Here is a 14,642-nt window from a genome sequence, read left to right on the forward strand (position 1 = left end):
TGACATTGACAATGAGATCATAGTTGAATATCCTGTCATGTGCCTGGCTGTGATGAGATCCTAGTTGAATATCCTGTCATGTGCCTGGCTGTGATGAGATCCTAGTTGAATATCCTCTCATGTGCCTGGCTGTGATGAGCTCCTAGCTGAAAAATAATAGATTGCACCCATATGCTCCTCTCTCCACCATCAAATGATGAGCCTGCTTAGAGAAATCACACGCATTCTCATTCCATTAATGTCCAAATTACTTGCAATATCAACTATAACATTACTAATGTTATAATGAATTTCCCTGGGTCTTCCCATTACTCTTTTATTTTGGAGCAATCTTCAGTCCCCACTATCATTAAGAGCCTGCCACCGGGCAGTGCTTTGGTTCTTGATAACTATCCTCTTAATTATTAAATATTTCAGTCTTTGTTATACTAATTAAAGCAATGTGTTTCAAGTAAAAACAGTTGCATTTCAGACAACACAAACAGTCCTGCAACAAAATTAAAATAAAAAAAATGAACATGATAAAATTCTAAGAAACAAAAAACGCGCTTCATTTTAAGTAGATTAACTTTGGTTAACTTGGTTTTGCTGCATTGCAAGGGCAGTCAGTATAAGGTACAGCCAGTTATCTTGATTGGAGGTCCCTACTTAATCTCTCTTCTTTCAGCAAGCAGGCAGCCTGACACAGACCAATGTGCTGTACACTATAGAGCATTGCTCCACTGGAGTGTCCAGCAAATGGTGCTGAAACTGCACTGGCAGATGTCCAGGGTGCTGAACCAAGGCGCTGAACCCCCAACATTCAGGGTATCGCTTTGTTCTCCAGGATGTGCCCTAACAGGATGATGAGCCCCCAACATGCAGGGTACCGCTTTGTTCTCCAGGATGTGCCCTAACAGGATGATGAGCCCCCAACATGCAGGGTACCGCTTTGTTCTCCAGAGACATGAGCTGATAGGATGATGAACCCCCAACATGCAGGGTATGGTTGTGTTCTCCAGGATGTGCCCTGACAGGATGATGAGCCCCCAACATGCAGGGTACCGCTTTGTTCTCCAGGATGTGCCCTGACAGGATGATGAACCCCCAATATGCAGGGTACCACTTTGTTCTCCAGAGACATGAGCTGATAGGATGATGAACCCCTAACATGCAGGGTATGGTTTTGTTCTCCAGGATGTGCCCTGACAGGATGATGAACCCCCAACATGCAGGGTATGGTTTTGTTCTCCAGGATGTGCCCTGACAGGATGATGAACCCCCAACATGCAGGGTGCCGCTTTGTTCTCCAGAGACATGAGCTGATAGGATGATGAGCCTCCAACATGCAGGGTACCGCTTTGTTCTCCAGACATGAGCTGACACGACAGTGAAACCCCCAACATGCAGGGTACCGCTTTGTTCTTCAGACATGAGCTGACATGACAGTGAACCCCCCAACATGCAGGGTACCGCTTTGTTCTCCAGGACGTGCACTGACAGGGTGACCCTCTGGAGCACAGAAGCCATACTTTATTTTCTGAGTACATGATAAAAAGTGCCACCGAGTGTGGTTGAAATATCACTGGCTATTGTAGACTATACCTTTGTTTCTCATGCACACGTGCCTCTACTTTCGCAGGGTTTTTTTATACAAAAAGTCAATTATATATAATTATTGGATGGTGTAATTTGCTTTTCACTTTCTCAGTTATGTTGATTATCTATCTACCTAAACCTAAATTATTTAATTGCAGATGTACTCTTAATCCCTTAATCAGCACCAATGGCCCTTTCAGTCTCAACAAATGAGAACTTTTTTTTAGTAGAAGCATATATAGTTTTTTATTGTTAAATGTGTTATTTTTATTTGTATGTATTGTGAGGTCTAGTGGATTGGGGATTGAAGCACATGGCTCCTATAGATAGCATGGCACCTCCACTGTGTACAGTTTCAGATCTTCTGCTATTATTTTTGAATTATTAATACCAAGTCCAATAAAACTCCAGCAGTTTTTCTCAATTTCACCACTACTGATACATTCTTGGAAGTATTGTCCACATCAGCTTTTGCTCAGTCAGGATCAGTGGATGTGTTGGTAGAGAATTATGACACCACCCTAAGTAATATCTTAGATACAGCTGTATTTTCACCAAGGTTTAATGATATAACACATATACTTAAACTAGCAGGTCATAAACTTGAGCGTAAATGGAAAAACACCAAACTACAGGTCTTTTATCTCGCCTGGAAAGTCTGTCGAATTATAAGGTTGCATTGTCCTCAGCTAGATCAGCCTACTACTCAGCCCTTATTGAAACAAATAAAGATGATCTTATTTTTAAAAAAAACAATAGCTAAACTAACAAACAAGCTGAAGGAGCCCTCCTTATATAACTTATTACCAGTAAGCAGTGATGTTTAATGATTCACTTTAACAAAGAAATCATTGATATAAGAAATCAGATTTCAGATTTTAGATGGTACATTCAATTTACAAAATACTTCTTTGAGTCCTGCTACATCAGACCAAACCTTTGTATCTTTTTTCTTGATTAACCAGCCAGAATTAACTGACCTAGTTATTAAGACTAAAATGTCTGCTTCGTACCCTCTTCCCACTAAACTGTTTAAAGAAGTATTCTCTAGGAGCAATAAAAAATTTACTCTAGTTCCAAAAATTCTTAACAATTTTATGCCTATTCCCAATCTCCCCTTTCTATCCAAAGTTTAGGAGAGTAGTAGCAATCATACATACTTCATACATTCCTTGCAGCACATAATATATACGAGAAATTTCAGTCAGGTTTCGCCCGGGTCATGGTACTGAAACTGCTCTTATCAGAGTGGTAAATGATGTGCTGATAGGAGGCTGTGTGGTCCAGTGGTTAAAGAAAAAGGGGCTTGTAACCAGGAGGTCCCCGGTTCAAATCCCACCTCAGCCACTGACTCATTGTGTGACCCTGAGCAAGTCACTTAACCTCTTTGTGCTCCGTCTTTCGGGTGAGACGTAACTGTAAGAGACTCTGCAGCTGATGCATAGTTCACACACCCTAGTCTCTGTAAGTCGCCTTGGATAAAGGCGTCTGCTAAATAAATAAATAAATAAACAAAGATATGGGCTCATTTTCGACCCTTATTCTTCTAGATTTAAGTGCAACGTTTGAGACTTTTATCATCCAATTTTGCTTGAACGTCTTGAGAACCTTGTAGGATTGTCAGGTAGTGTCCTGTCTTGATTTAAATCTTATCTTTCAAATCGGTTACAATATGTTAGAATTGGAGGAGATTCCTCTTTTTTATCTGTAGTTTCATGTGGTGTGCCTCAGTGTTCTGTTCTCTTTTGCACTGAACGCTGAAATGAGAAATGTGAGTGTAATCTTTGACCCAGATCTTTCATTTGAACCTCATATTAGGAATGTAACTAAAGTGTCTTTTTTACATCTTAGAAATATTGCTAAAATAAGACGTTCTCTTTTGCTACAAGACTCTGAGAGAGTGAGGCATGCTTTCGTAATATCTAGAATGGATTATTGCAATGCCCTGTTTTCTGGTATTCCAAGTTATTTTTATCCTGATTTGCAGTTGTGCAAAATGCTGCTGCCAGGGTTTTAACAAAAACAAAAAAGCATGCTCACATTCCGCCTGGGTTAGCAGCTCTACGTTGGTTTTCTGTATGGTTCAGGATTGATTTTAAGGTCCCGCTTATAACTTATAAAGCCTTAAATTGTTTGGCTCTGTTGTATAGCATATACTTACTTATACAATTAATATAAGGACCAGACATGAGACAGGAGTAGAAATCAACATGGGCATTGTTTAATGCATTTCACAGAACAAAAACATTACACGCATTCTAATCAGTACGTAAGCAGTGGGGCGTGACGGGTGACCAGAAGGGACAAACTAGAATATCAATACACAACAGGCTCTGTCTTATTTAAATGATGCTTTAATCCCATATGTTCCTAGATGGCCACTCCGGTCCCAGGATGCTGGGTTGCTTACTATTCCTAGCATTGTAAAAATAATACAGGTGGCAGAGCATTCAGCTGCAGGGCCCCTAAACTATGGAATGATCTGCCTAGTTCTGGAAGGGAAGCACCAACTGTTGCAGCTTTTAAACCAGACTAAAGACACATTTTTATAATGTATCTTGTTTATCCTAAAATGATTATGTTTTTTTCTCTCATTTTTGTTTCTTTTATTGTCTTATGTTTTCACTGTTTTATTGTATTCTCTGCTTTTTATTGCTTATTGTTACTCCTTTATAGCTGTCAATATCGTTTTTTGTCCATGTAAAGCGCTTTGGTGCTATATGCAAAAGGTGCTATATGAAATAAAAATTGATTTATTGATTAACTGTGGAATCATTTTCAGCAGCTTATTGATTCATCTATTCTGTTCATGCAATAAGATTTTCAATGTCCACCTTGCAGAGAGTCTTAGTGGTAGATGTACTAAAGTGTTGTGCCTGTTGCAATAGTCGCAAACCAGTTGCAAACGAGTCGAAGTCTAGGGTGAAATGTACTAGACATGCGCAATGCTGTTAGAGACTTTTTAGGGAACGCTTTGCTGCAGCAGTTTTTCTTTGCAGTTCAACCTTAGGTGAATATGTAATTATGGGCGTTCCTGCATAAATTCACGAAATGGGGCAGAGATAGTGCAAATGAGGGCTCGCAAATATTATAATGAGATGTACTAAAGCTGCGGGCAATTGCGACACTTACAATTACATCAATTTGTTCAGAACTTTTGAAAGCACATTTTAAACAGTCGCAATTGTTGTGGCATTTCTCAGTCTGCATTTTCTTGTGCGTTGCCAGTTGTGCTCAATGCATTTTTGAGGCAAACACCCAAGTACCTAATTTTCAGTAAAGTCAGGGTGTACTTGCAAGCTTTGAAAACAAATTTCGATGACATTTCTGGTTTTCCCAGTGTGGGAGCAATAGACTGCACACTAACCCCTCTACTAACCCCTGTAGCTCATTCTGAGCATCTGTATAGGACCGTGATCTATTGTGTGTTAATTGTCTAGGCTACTAAGTAGGCCAAGTTAAAAATAATAATAATTAAAAAAAAAAAACTAAATCATTTATTTTCAATTTAAAATAATCTTTTATTTGCATTGTACACCAATGATTTATTTTGTTTTACCAGTAGGCTAAAAAGAAAGTGTGCTAAGTATTCATTTGATTTTACTACTGTACTGTAAACTGTATAGGCCTACTGTACAGATTTATATTTTTACATAATGTAATGTGTAGCCTACTGTGGAAGGGTGGGGGTATTCACTGACACGGGAGACAGAAGATTTTATTTGCAAACACTGCACAGGTGTCCAGTTTTATTTATTTTCTTTTTTTATTTATTTTAGCCCGCAGAGGGCGCTGTTGTCAGTGGCCTGTATACTGCCGACAGTAAAACAGGACCACGGGGTTACCAATACAGGTAACATACAAGTGCTCGAAAATAATAATGAAAACAGAAGGCGAAAGAAAAAAGGAAAATAAAACACAGTAATAAAACTACAAACAAAAGTGCTGCTTACGCAGTGCCCCCACTGCCTCTAAGCCAGTCAGACGGGTCTCCGTCCTACACTCAGTTGTTCCTATACACTGGGGTTGGCCAGGGTTCCTCCGTACATCTACACACGTCCCCTCGGGTACATATTTATTTATATTGCTTTGTGAAATTTGTTTTTATGCAAGGCTGTCCCCTCAGCCGGGCTCGCCTGCTCCTTGTTTCACTCTGGCCTCTTTTGCCAGCGACACTGCCCATTTTACTACTTCTCGATGGTACTATAGTTTTTCTCGCGGGGAAGGAGCTTCCTGCTGATATACTGGACCAGGTGCTCGCTTCCCCGCACCTCCTGAGACAACACTGCCCCGAGACCTGTCTCTGACGCATCCGTCTGCAGGGTGAACCTCCTACTAAAATCAGGACTGCATAGCACTGGCTTGCTACACAGCCTTCGCTTCAAAGCGAGAAAGGCTCTCTGGCATGACTCCGTCCACTGAACCTTATTTGGGGCAGCCTTCCTGTGAGGTCTGTCAAAGGAGCAGCGAGCGTGGCGAAGCTCGGAATGAATTTCCTGTAATAGCCCACTAGTCCCAAGAAAGAGCGCACCTGGGTTTTGGTTGTAGGGATCGGCCAGTCAGCCAAGGCTTTCACCTTAGCAATCAGCAATCTGGTCTGGCCGCTCCCTACTCGATACCCCAAATACTCCAACTCACTCTTCCCAATGGCACATTTCTTTGGGTTAGCAGTGAGCCCAGCCTCCCGCAAGGATTGCAGCACTGCCGCTACTTTACCCAGATGACTCTGCCAGTCCTCACTGTGGAGAACCACGTGATCTATGTAAGCAGCGGCGTACTGCTGATGGGGCCGCAAAATGCGATCCATCATCCGCTGGAAAGTGGCTGGTGCTCTGTGCAACCCAAAGGGCATAGTCCTAAATTGGTACAACCTGAAGGGAGTCGAAAACGCCGTCCTCTCTCTGTACTCTGGGGACAGGGGTATCTGCCAGTACCCCTTCGTAAAATCCAGTGTCGTCATAAAATGAGCCGTGCCAAGACGCTCCAGCAACTCATCTACCCGGGGCATGGGATAAGCGTCAAACTTCGATTTTTCATTAACTCGCCTGAAGTCGATGCAAAATCGAGTTGACCCGTCTGGCTTATCCACTAAAACAATCAGACTGTTCCAGTCACTTTGGGACTCCTCTATTACCCCCAGTCTGAGCATCTCGTCAATCTCCGCCTTTACTACTGGCCTTTTGCGCTCAGGTATGCGGTACGGCCTCTGGCAAACTAGCGCCCCTGGCTCAATTTCAATGTGATGGTGGGCTACTCGAGTCTGCCCCGGGACGGGAGAAAACACATCAGGAAATTCCTCCACCAGCGCCCGAGCCTGACATTTCTGTATTGGTGTCAGATTATCTGCAATCTGTACTGACCCCTGTTTCGCCAACACAGAAAGATCAGGTCCCAGGTCGGTGACGTCATCTGCTTGCGCCACTAACAAAGCCTCCTGCTGTAACCAAGGTTTCAACAGGTTGATATGGTAAATGTGCTTTTCTCTCCGTCGCTCCGGCTGGCAGATCTCATAATCCACCGTCCCAACCCAGCGTGTAACCTCAAACGGTCCTTGCCACTTCGCCAGAAGTTTGGACTCAGAGCTGGGTAACAACAGAAGCACCTTATCCCCAAGCTGAAACGTGCGCAACCGGGCCCCTCTGTTATATTGGGTCTCCTGTCTGTGCTGAGCCTGCTGCAAATTGTCATGCGCCCATTTTCCCACAGACTCAAGACATTTGCGCAGGTCCAACACATACCGGACAGTATTGGTCGAATTTTCCTGCTGCTCCTCCCACATCTCTCTGACCAGATCGAGCACACCCCGGGGTCTCCGCCCATTCAGCAGCTCGAATGGTGAAAATCCCGTGGATGCCTGGGGTACCTCTCTGGTAGCAAAGAGAAGGGGAGGAATCAGCTGGTCCCAGTAGCGCACGTCACTGTTTACAAATCTGCGCAACATGTTTTTGAGGGTCTTATTAAAACGCGCCACAAGACCATCAGTCTGGGGGTGAAAAATCGAGGTCCTAATGGTCTTAATCCCCAAAAGTTTACATGTTCCGCGGACTAGCCGTGACATAATGTTGGTGCCTTGGTCGGTCAGTATTTCCTTGGGGATCCCCACCCGGGAGAAAACCTTCACAAACTCGTTAGCAACAGATTTAGCAGAAGCAGATCGGAGGGGAATGGCCTCTGGATAACGCGTAGCATAATCCAAAATGATCAATAGGTGTGTGTATCCCGCCGCACTCCTTTCTAGCGGTCCCACTATATCTACTCCAATACGCTCAAACGGAGCTTCCACTAGGGGCAATGGCACCAGGGGAGCTTGTGGGACAGCTCTACGGCTAGTTTTCTGACACTCCCCACAGCGTTCGCAAAAATGTCTGACATCACCATCCAGCCCCAGCCAATAGAACCGTGTCACGAGCCTTGCTTTAGTCTTGTCCCTTCCCAAATGACCAGACAGGGGAATAGCATGATCAGCTCCCATGGCTTCCAACTCGGGATCAGGTCGGTCCTGAGCGGAGGCAGCCGAGCCAGACCCCTGCACTGACTCTGCGGCCTCCCCCCCAGTCTCTTCACCAATCGCCCCCACCTGAAACTTCTCAGACTCCCTCCATTGCCAGACCTCATTCTTAGCGGCCCAGCATTCCCGTTTAGTTTTGCGGGGTCTAAATCTATGGCAATAGCAATCCGGGTCACGAAAGGGAAATATCTCGCCAATTACTTCCTTTTTCTTAGCCAATAAGGAGGACGGGGCCGTCACAGCAGCCAACCAATCTTTAAATTGCTCGCAGTCCCGTCCCAGAAATACCAGTACCGGCAATCAAGGACACAAACCCAATTGTACTCGCGTCACCTGCTGGCCAATTTTCAGATTTACATACATTTTGGGATAAGTGCGCACATCCCCATGAATACATTTAATATGCACCTGTCTCGTTATTTGCTTATGCCCCGGTGAGATCAAGCTCTCTTGTATCAGGGACTGACTACACCCTGAATCTAAGAAAGCCTGGGTTTGTGTATCATCCACTGACACAGGAATCACAAAACCCGTCTGCTGGAGTGACTGATGGAATGGTCGAATGACATCACATCCCATAGCGGGGCAATCCCGGTCGATGTGGCTCACCTCCCAGCTTGTTCCACAAATCAGTGAACTGGTTTCTCGCCAGGAAGCTGAGGAGGATGAAACAGGACCCATCAAAGGGGCTCGATGGTAGGGTGGCCGCGCGAGACCCCGGTCCAACACCGCAGCAGCCCGTGGGTGACCCCACTCTGCCCCAGTTCTCGGGCCGGGAGCTCCCACCACCACACTCCGTCCAAAGACCTTACTACCCCTCTCCCCCAGTCCCTTCGCCCTCCCTAGGGCCAGTAGAGTGGGTGATGCTGGTGTAGCGCGGTTTCCAGGCAGCTTAGCGGGTGTTGGTTCCGCTGCCTGGTACTGCTATGCCAGTTGGATCGCCAACTCTAGGGTGGCGGGTGCCTGCCGTTGCACCCACACCCGCGGTTCCGGAGGCAAGCACTGCAGGAACCGCTCGACCACCACTACGTGCACCAGCCTGGCAGTGGTGTTGGCTCCCGGGTTCAACCATCCCCGGACGTAATCCTGCAATCGGTGTGCGATGGCCCTGGGGTGTTCTCCAGCAGAAAAGCTCTCATCCCGGAATTTGCGGCGGTAGCCCTCTGGAGTAGCACCCACGCGGTTGAGGATGGCAGTTTTTAACGCAGGGTACGCCATCCTTGCCACCAGATCCAGGGTGCTCACCGCCACCTGCGCCTCCCCCGTCAGCTGGGGCAGGAGGTAGCTAGCCCAATGCTCTCGGGCCCATCCGGCAGAGATCGCCATCGCCTCGAACACCTCCAGGTAAGCGTCCGGCTGATCCTCTGCCATCATTTTTGTTTTTTGTAGGTCGGGTGCAGCAGCTCTTACACTCCCCTGTCCTATCTCAGTCAGGGTTTGGCGCAGGGGGTCCATCATTGCGGCAAATTGCTGCAGGTCCATTCTGACTCCCTTGGCTATTGCACTGCTTGGGTTGGGCATTGCCAGTGAATCCCACTCTGACACCACGTGTGGAAAGGTGGGGGTATTCACTGACAAGGGAGACAGAAGATTTTATTTGCAAACACTGCACAGGTGTCCAGTTTTATTTATTTTCTTTTTTTATTTATTTTAGCCCGCAGAGGGCACTGTTGTCCGTGGCCTGTATACTGCCAACAGTAAAACAGGACCACGGGGTTACCAATACAGGTACACAGTCCAGTGCACATACAAGTGCTCGAAAATAATAATGAAAACAGAAGGCGAAAGAAAAAGGGAAAATAAAACACAGTAATAAAACTACAAACAAAAGTGCTGCTTACGCAGTGCCCCCACTGCCGCTAAGCCAGTCAGAACGGGTCTCTGTCCTACACTCAGTTGTGCCTATACACTGGAGTTGGCCAGAGTTCCCCCGTACATCTACACAGTCCCCTCGGGTACATATTTATTTATATTGCTTTGTGAAATTTGTTTTTATGCAAGGCTGTCCCCTCAGCTGGGCTCGCCTGCTCCTTGTTTCACTCTGGCCTCTTCTGCCAGCGACACTGTATTTCCCCGAATATGGCCACCCGAGTGCACAACCAAGCCAGATCTTATGGGCCGAGCAGTCTCCCAAGGCCCGCCCCTCAGCCACTCAGAGAGAGGTAAAGCAAACACACCCTCTTCCCCACCTCTCCGTGTCATAGCCATAACTGACAGGCGAATCCCACAAGACTGCTGCCCTCTATCTGCAGTAATGCGGATGTGCCAAATAGTCAGTCCAGATCTCCCCTATTACACCTACCCAAAACACTTTAGTGTTATTTCAGCGCAACGATTTATATTTAAAATACATCGAGAACTGTAATTGTATGTGTGTGCGATTTTATTATATTTACACATACTTATGTCAGACAAACAAGCAAGGGGCTACTGTATGATTATGAAATCTGACACATCAAAGAACCTGTGAAATATTGAAAACAGTGGATTGGTGAAGGGCTAAAGTATAGGACTTGTACAGTGTACTGTCAGCATAGCCTGATTGTGAGCAAACAAATTCACAAATTATCGAATCATTAAATAAATGAGGGAGTACTGTATTTGAAAAAAGAAAGAAAGAAAAAAGCACACATATAAAAAAGTTACTGTAGTCCAGATTGGAATGTCTGTATGTTACTGAACAGATCTGCACACTACAATATCTTATGCATAAACAGCACTTTCATTCCTGTGATAGATCAGGAGCTCGTCCTGTTCTTCAAGAAGCAACATTTAATGCAGAGTAGCACCAATTTTGGACTACTTTACCTAAAATAAGATAAAGTAATCCAATATGTGTGGGTTTGTGAAACCAGATGATAGCAGATACCATGCTCTCTGAATTCAGGGGTGGCCTTCACCCCAATTGGCAGCAGTGTGGAGTAGTGGTTAGGGCTCTGGACTCTTGACTGGAGGGTTGTGGGTTCAATCCCCAGTGGGGGACACTGCTGTTGTACCCTTGAGCAAGGTACTTTACCTAGATTGCTCCAGTAAAAACCCAACTGTATAAATGGGTAATTGTATGTAAAAATAATGTGATATCTGTATAATGTGAAATAATGTATAATGTGATATCTTGTAACAATTGTAAGTCGCCCTGGATAAGGGCGTCTGCTAAGAAATAAATAATAATAATAATAATAATAATGAAAAGCTTTTTGGGGGTGAAGGTTGGGGCCCCACTATAGAATCTGGTGGGATTAAACTGCCTTTCATTTTTTATATATAGTATTAAAATAGGTAAAATGAAGACAGAACAGAATGCATTGTACAGATGATGTTTACATTTAACAAACAATGTTATTTTCATTCTTGCACCCTTGCATGTATAGACGTTATCCTTTGGGCACACTCTGCTGCAGCAAACCACAACTCAACTCCCACTATTTATTTGAACAATGTCGCGCAACACTCGCAATGTAGGCTATAATGCTAGAATATCTCAAAGATGCAACAAATATTTCAATTAAAATATTGCGTCTCTTTTCATGAATATATTTTCTCTTAGTACATACGACAAAATGTATACTTTGCGAACTGTCACAACGAAAATGCAAATTGCGGTATGTTTGCGCTGCGACTAGGCCGTCTTAGTACATCTACCCCTTAGTGTTTCATCTGCAAGGCTACTCTAGAGCAGCACAGCTGAGGGATGTATTCATTTAAAATGCTTGTTTTCTTGCCAGGGGGGTGGAGGGCTTGCTACCTGAGTCTCCAGCACTCTCCCTTGACTCCCCATTATATTACAGAACAACTGGATCTTATAATAAAGACACTTCATTACTACATAGAAAAGGAGTACCTTCAGTGGAACTTTAGATATGTCAGGTAGTTCTATATGTCAGAAAGTTCTACCTGGTGTTACTTTTTGTTTGGCTGAAACAGAAAAGGATTTACAAAGGCATTCTAAACAGCAAGAATAATTCAACACATTAGATAATACATGTGATGTTTCTAACCATTAGTAAATACCTCTTGTTTTCTGATCTAAACAAGGTCAAAGAGCTGAAATGTTTGAAGTCAAAACTGAGATTTCTATTACAGACGTTATATTCACATTAATTGATAGCTGACTTTATGGGGAAATACTTTATGCCATGTATATTTTAAAAATATAAAAATGTCCACTGTTTAATATGATCACTTGTAAAAGTGTACCATAGTAAAAGCATAGCAAAGTGTAATAATCACAGTGAAAGCATAGATAAGCACGGTCAATTCCAGAGAGGTATGGTAAAGCCCGGTAAACTATGAAAAAAATGCAAAGTATGACTATGGGAAAAGCATTGGAAAACTGCAATGTAACTTAACAACATATTAGTCCAACTTTTAAAAAAAAAACTTTTAGATGCATTTAAATAGGACTTTGCATCAAACATTTGCTCAATTAGTTCCTTCAGCGAGCTGCACTTTCATTTGGTAAGTATCCTCCAAACCTCACTCTCACTGCACATACTGGGGCATTGAGCTCACAGGATAATTACTGAGCAGTGCACCACCAAATCAGCAGCTCCAAATTGTATCCATATGCTGTGGCTTACAATGAAATTCAAAAGAAAAAACTACATAGCTGCATCACAGGTCATCTGGATAGCTTAGCTAGCGGTGGGGCTGGGCAGCCTGTGCTCCAGATTGGCTGAGTCTGCAGAAGATGAGCCCCCCCCCCCCCCGGACAGGCCTGGGACGGACATCTTGGATACCTCTTCTTTAATGATTTCCAAATCAGAATGTGGCACAGCTTGCGGTTGCTCTGAAGATATTGTAAATATAGTGATATGAATACTTTAAAATATTATCAACCTAATGAACAGTGGCTCAGTCAGTCCAGATGCCAATTGCCGGGCTGTAACTCACTGGTAAACTGAAACTGAAATGAATTAGTCCCTTCAGATTCTGGCCCAACTACCCTGCAGGTCACCTGCTAGTTAAGGTCGTCCATGTTGTTCATTAACACCTAAAATAGGAAACTAGTATTTCAACCCAAACACTGAACCAGTTCGACCCTGTTACTTTGTGAACATGTTCATGTTCATATTCATGTTCATGTTCATGTTCATGTTTATATTCATGTTCATGTTCATGTTTATATTCATGTTTATATTCATGTTCGTGTTCGTGTTCGTGTTCGTGTTTATATTCATGTTCATGTTCGTGTTTATATTCATGTTTATATTCATGTTCATGTTCATGTTTATATTCATGTTCATGTTCATGTTTATATTCATGTTCGTGTTCGTGTTCGTGTTTATATTCATGTTCATGTTCGTGTTTATATTCATGTTTATATTCATGTTCGTGTTCGTGTTCGTGTTTATATTCATGTTCATGTTCGTGTTCGTGTTTATATTCATGTTCATGTTCATGTTCGTGTTTATATTCATGTTCATGTTCGTGTTTATATTCATGTTCATGTTCATGTTCGTGTTTATATTCATGTTCATGTTCGTGTTTATATTCATGTTCATGTTCGTGTTTATATTCATGTTCATGTTTGTGTTTATATTCATGTTCGTGTTCGTGTTTATATTCATGTTCATGTTCGTGTTTATATTCATGTTCATGTTCGTGTTTATATTCATGTTCATGTTCATGTTTGTGTTTATATTCATGTTCGTGTTTGTGTTTATATTCATGTTCATGTTCGTGTTTATATTCATGTTCATGTTTGTGTTTATATTCATGTTCATGTTCATGTTCGTGTTTATATTCATGTTCATGTTCATGTTTATATTCATGTTCATGTTCGTGTTTATATTCATGTTCATGTTTGTGTTTATATTCATGTTCATGTTCATGTTCGTGTTTATATTCATGTTCATGTTCATGTTCGTGTTTATATTCATGTTCGTGTTTGTGTTTATATTCATGTTCATGTTCGTGTTTATATTCATGTACATGTTCGTGTTTATATTCATGTTCATGTTTGTGTTTATATTCATGTTCATGTTCATGTTCGTGTTTATATTCATGTTCATGTTCGTGTTTATATTCATGTTCATGTTCATGTTCATGTTTGTGTTTATATTCATGTTCATGTTCGTGTTTATATTCATGTTCGTGTTCGTGTTTATATTCATGTTCATGTTCGTGTTTATATTCATGTTCATGTTCGTGTTTATATTCATGTTCATGTTCATGTTCGTGTTTATATTCATGTTTGTGTTTGTGTTTATATTCATGTTCATGTTCGTGTTTATATTCATGTTCATGTTTGTGTTCATATTCATGTTCATGTTCATGTTCGTGTTTATATTCATGTTCATGTTCACAAAGTAACAGGGTTGAACTGATTCAGTGTTTGCGTTGCAAGGAAAAGTAGGCAATTGGGCTATACAGTGTTTATTTAAAAGGTTACTGGATTATTCAAAGTATGTTGTATTGGGAGCTGTCTCTCCACCCAAATCCCAAAGTGTTTAGTATTGTATTGTGTCCAATAAGTGTTGCTCCTTTATTTTATTTCTTATTTTGAAATAATTATAGGATGTCAAAAATACCTTTATTGGACAGACTGCTTGAA

The 14,642-nt window shown here is 42.6% G+C and overlaps 1 protein-coding gene across 1 annotated transcript; it reads left to right on the forward strand.

The window, feature by feature from the left end:
- Window positions 1-13,144: 13,144 nt before the first annotated feature.
- LOC131740172 (ATP synthase subunit a-like) lies at window positions 13,145-14,401 on the forward strand. Its single transcript, XM_059035303.1, has one exon. The coding sequence runs from the start codon at window positions 13,145-13,147 to the stop codon at window positions 14,399-14,401; it is 1,257 nt and encodes a 418-aa protein (XP_058891286.1).
- The last annotated feature ends 241 nt before the right edge of the window (window positions 14,402-14,642 follow it).

This window comes from Acipenser ruthenus, chromosome 13, assembly GCF_902713425.1.
Source record: "Acipenser ruthenus chromosome 13, fAciRut3.2 maternal haplotype, whole genome shotgun sequence".
Taxonomy (NCBI): Eukaryota; Metazoa; Chordata; class Actinopteri; order Acipenseriformes; family Acipenseridae; genus Acipenser; species Acipenser ruthenus.

Coding starts and splice junctions, on each gene's coding strand:
- LOC131740172 (XM_059035303.1), top strand. CDS start 13,145: ATGTTCATGTTCATATTCATGTTCATGTTCATGTTCATGTTTATATTC.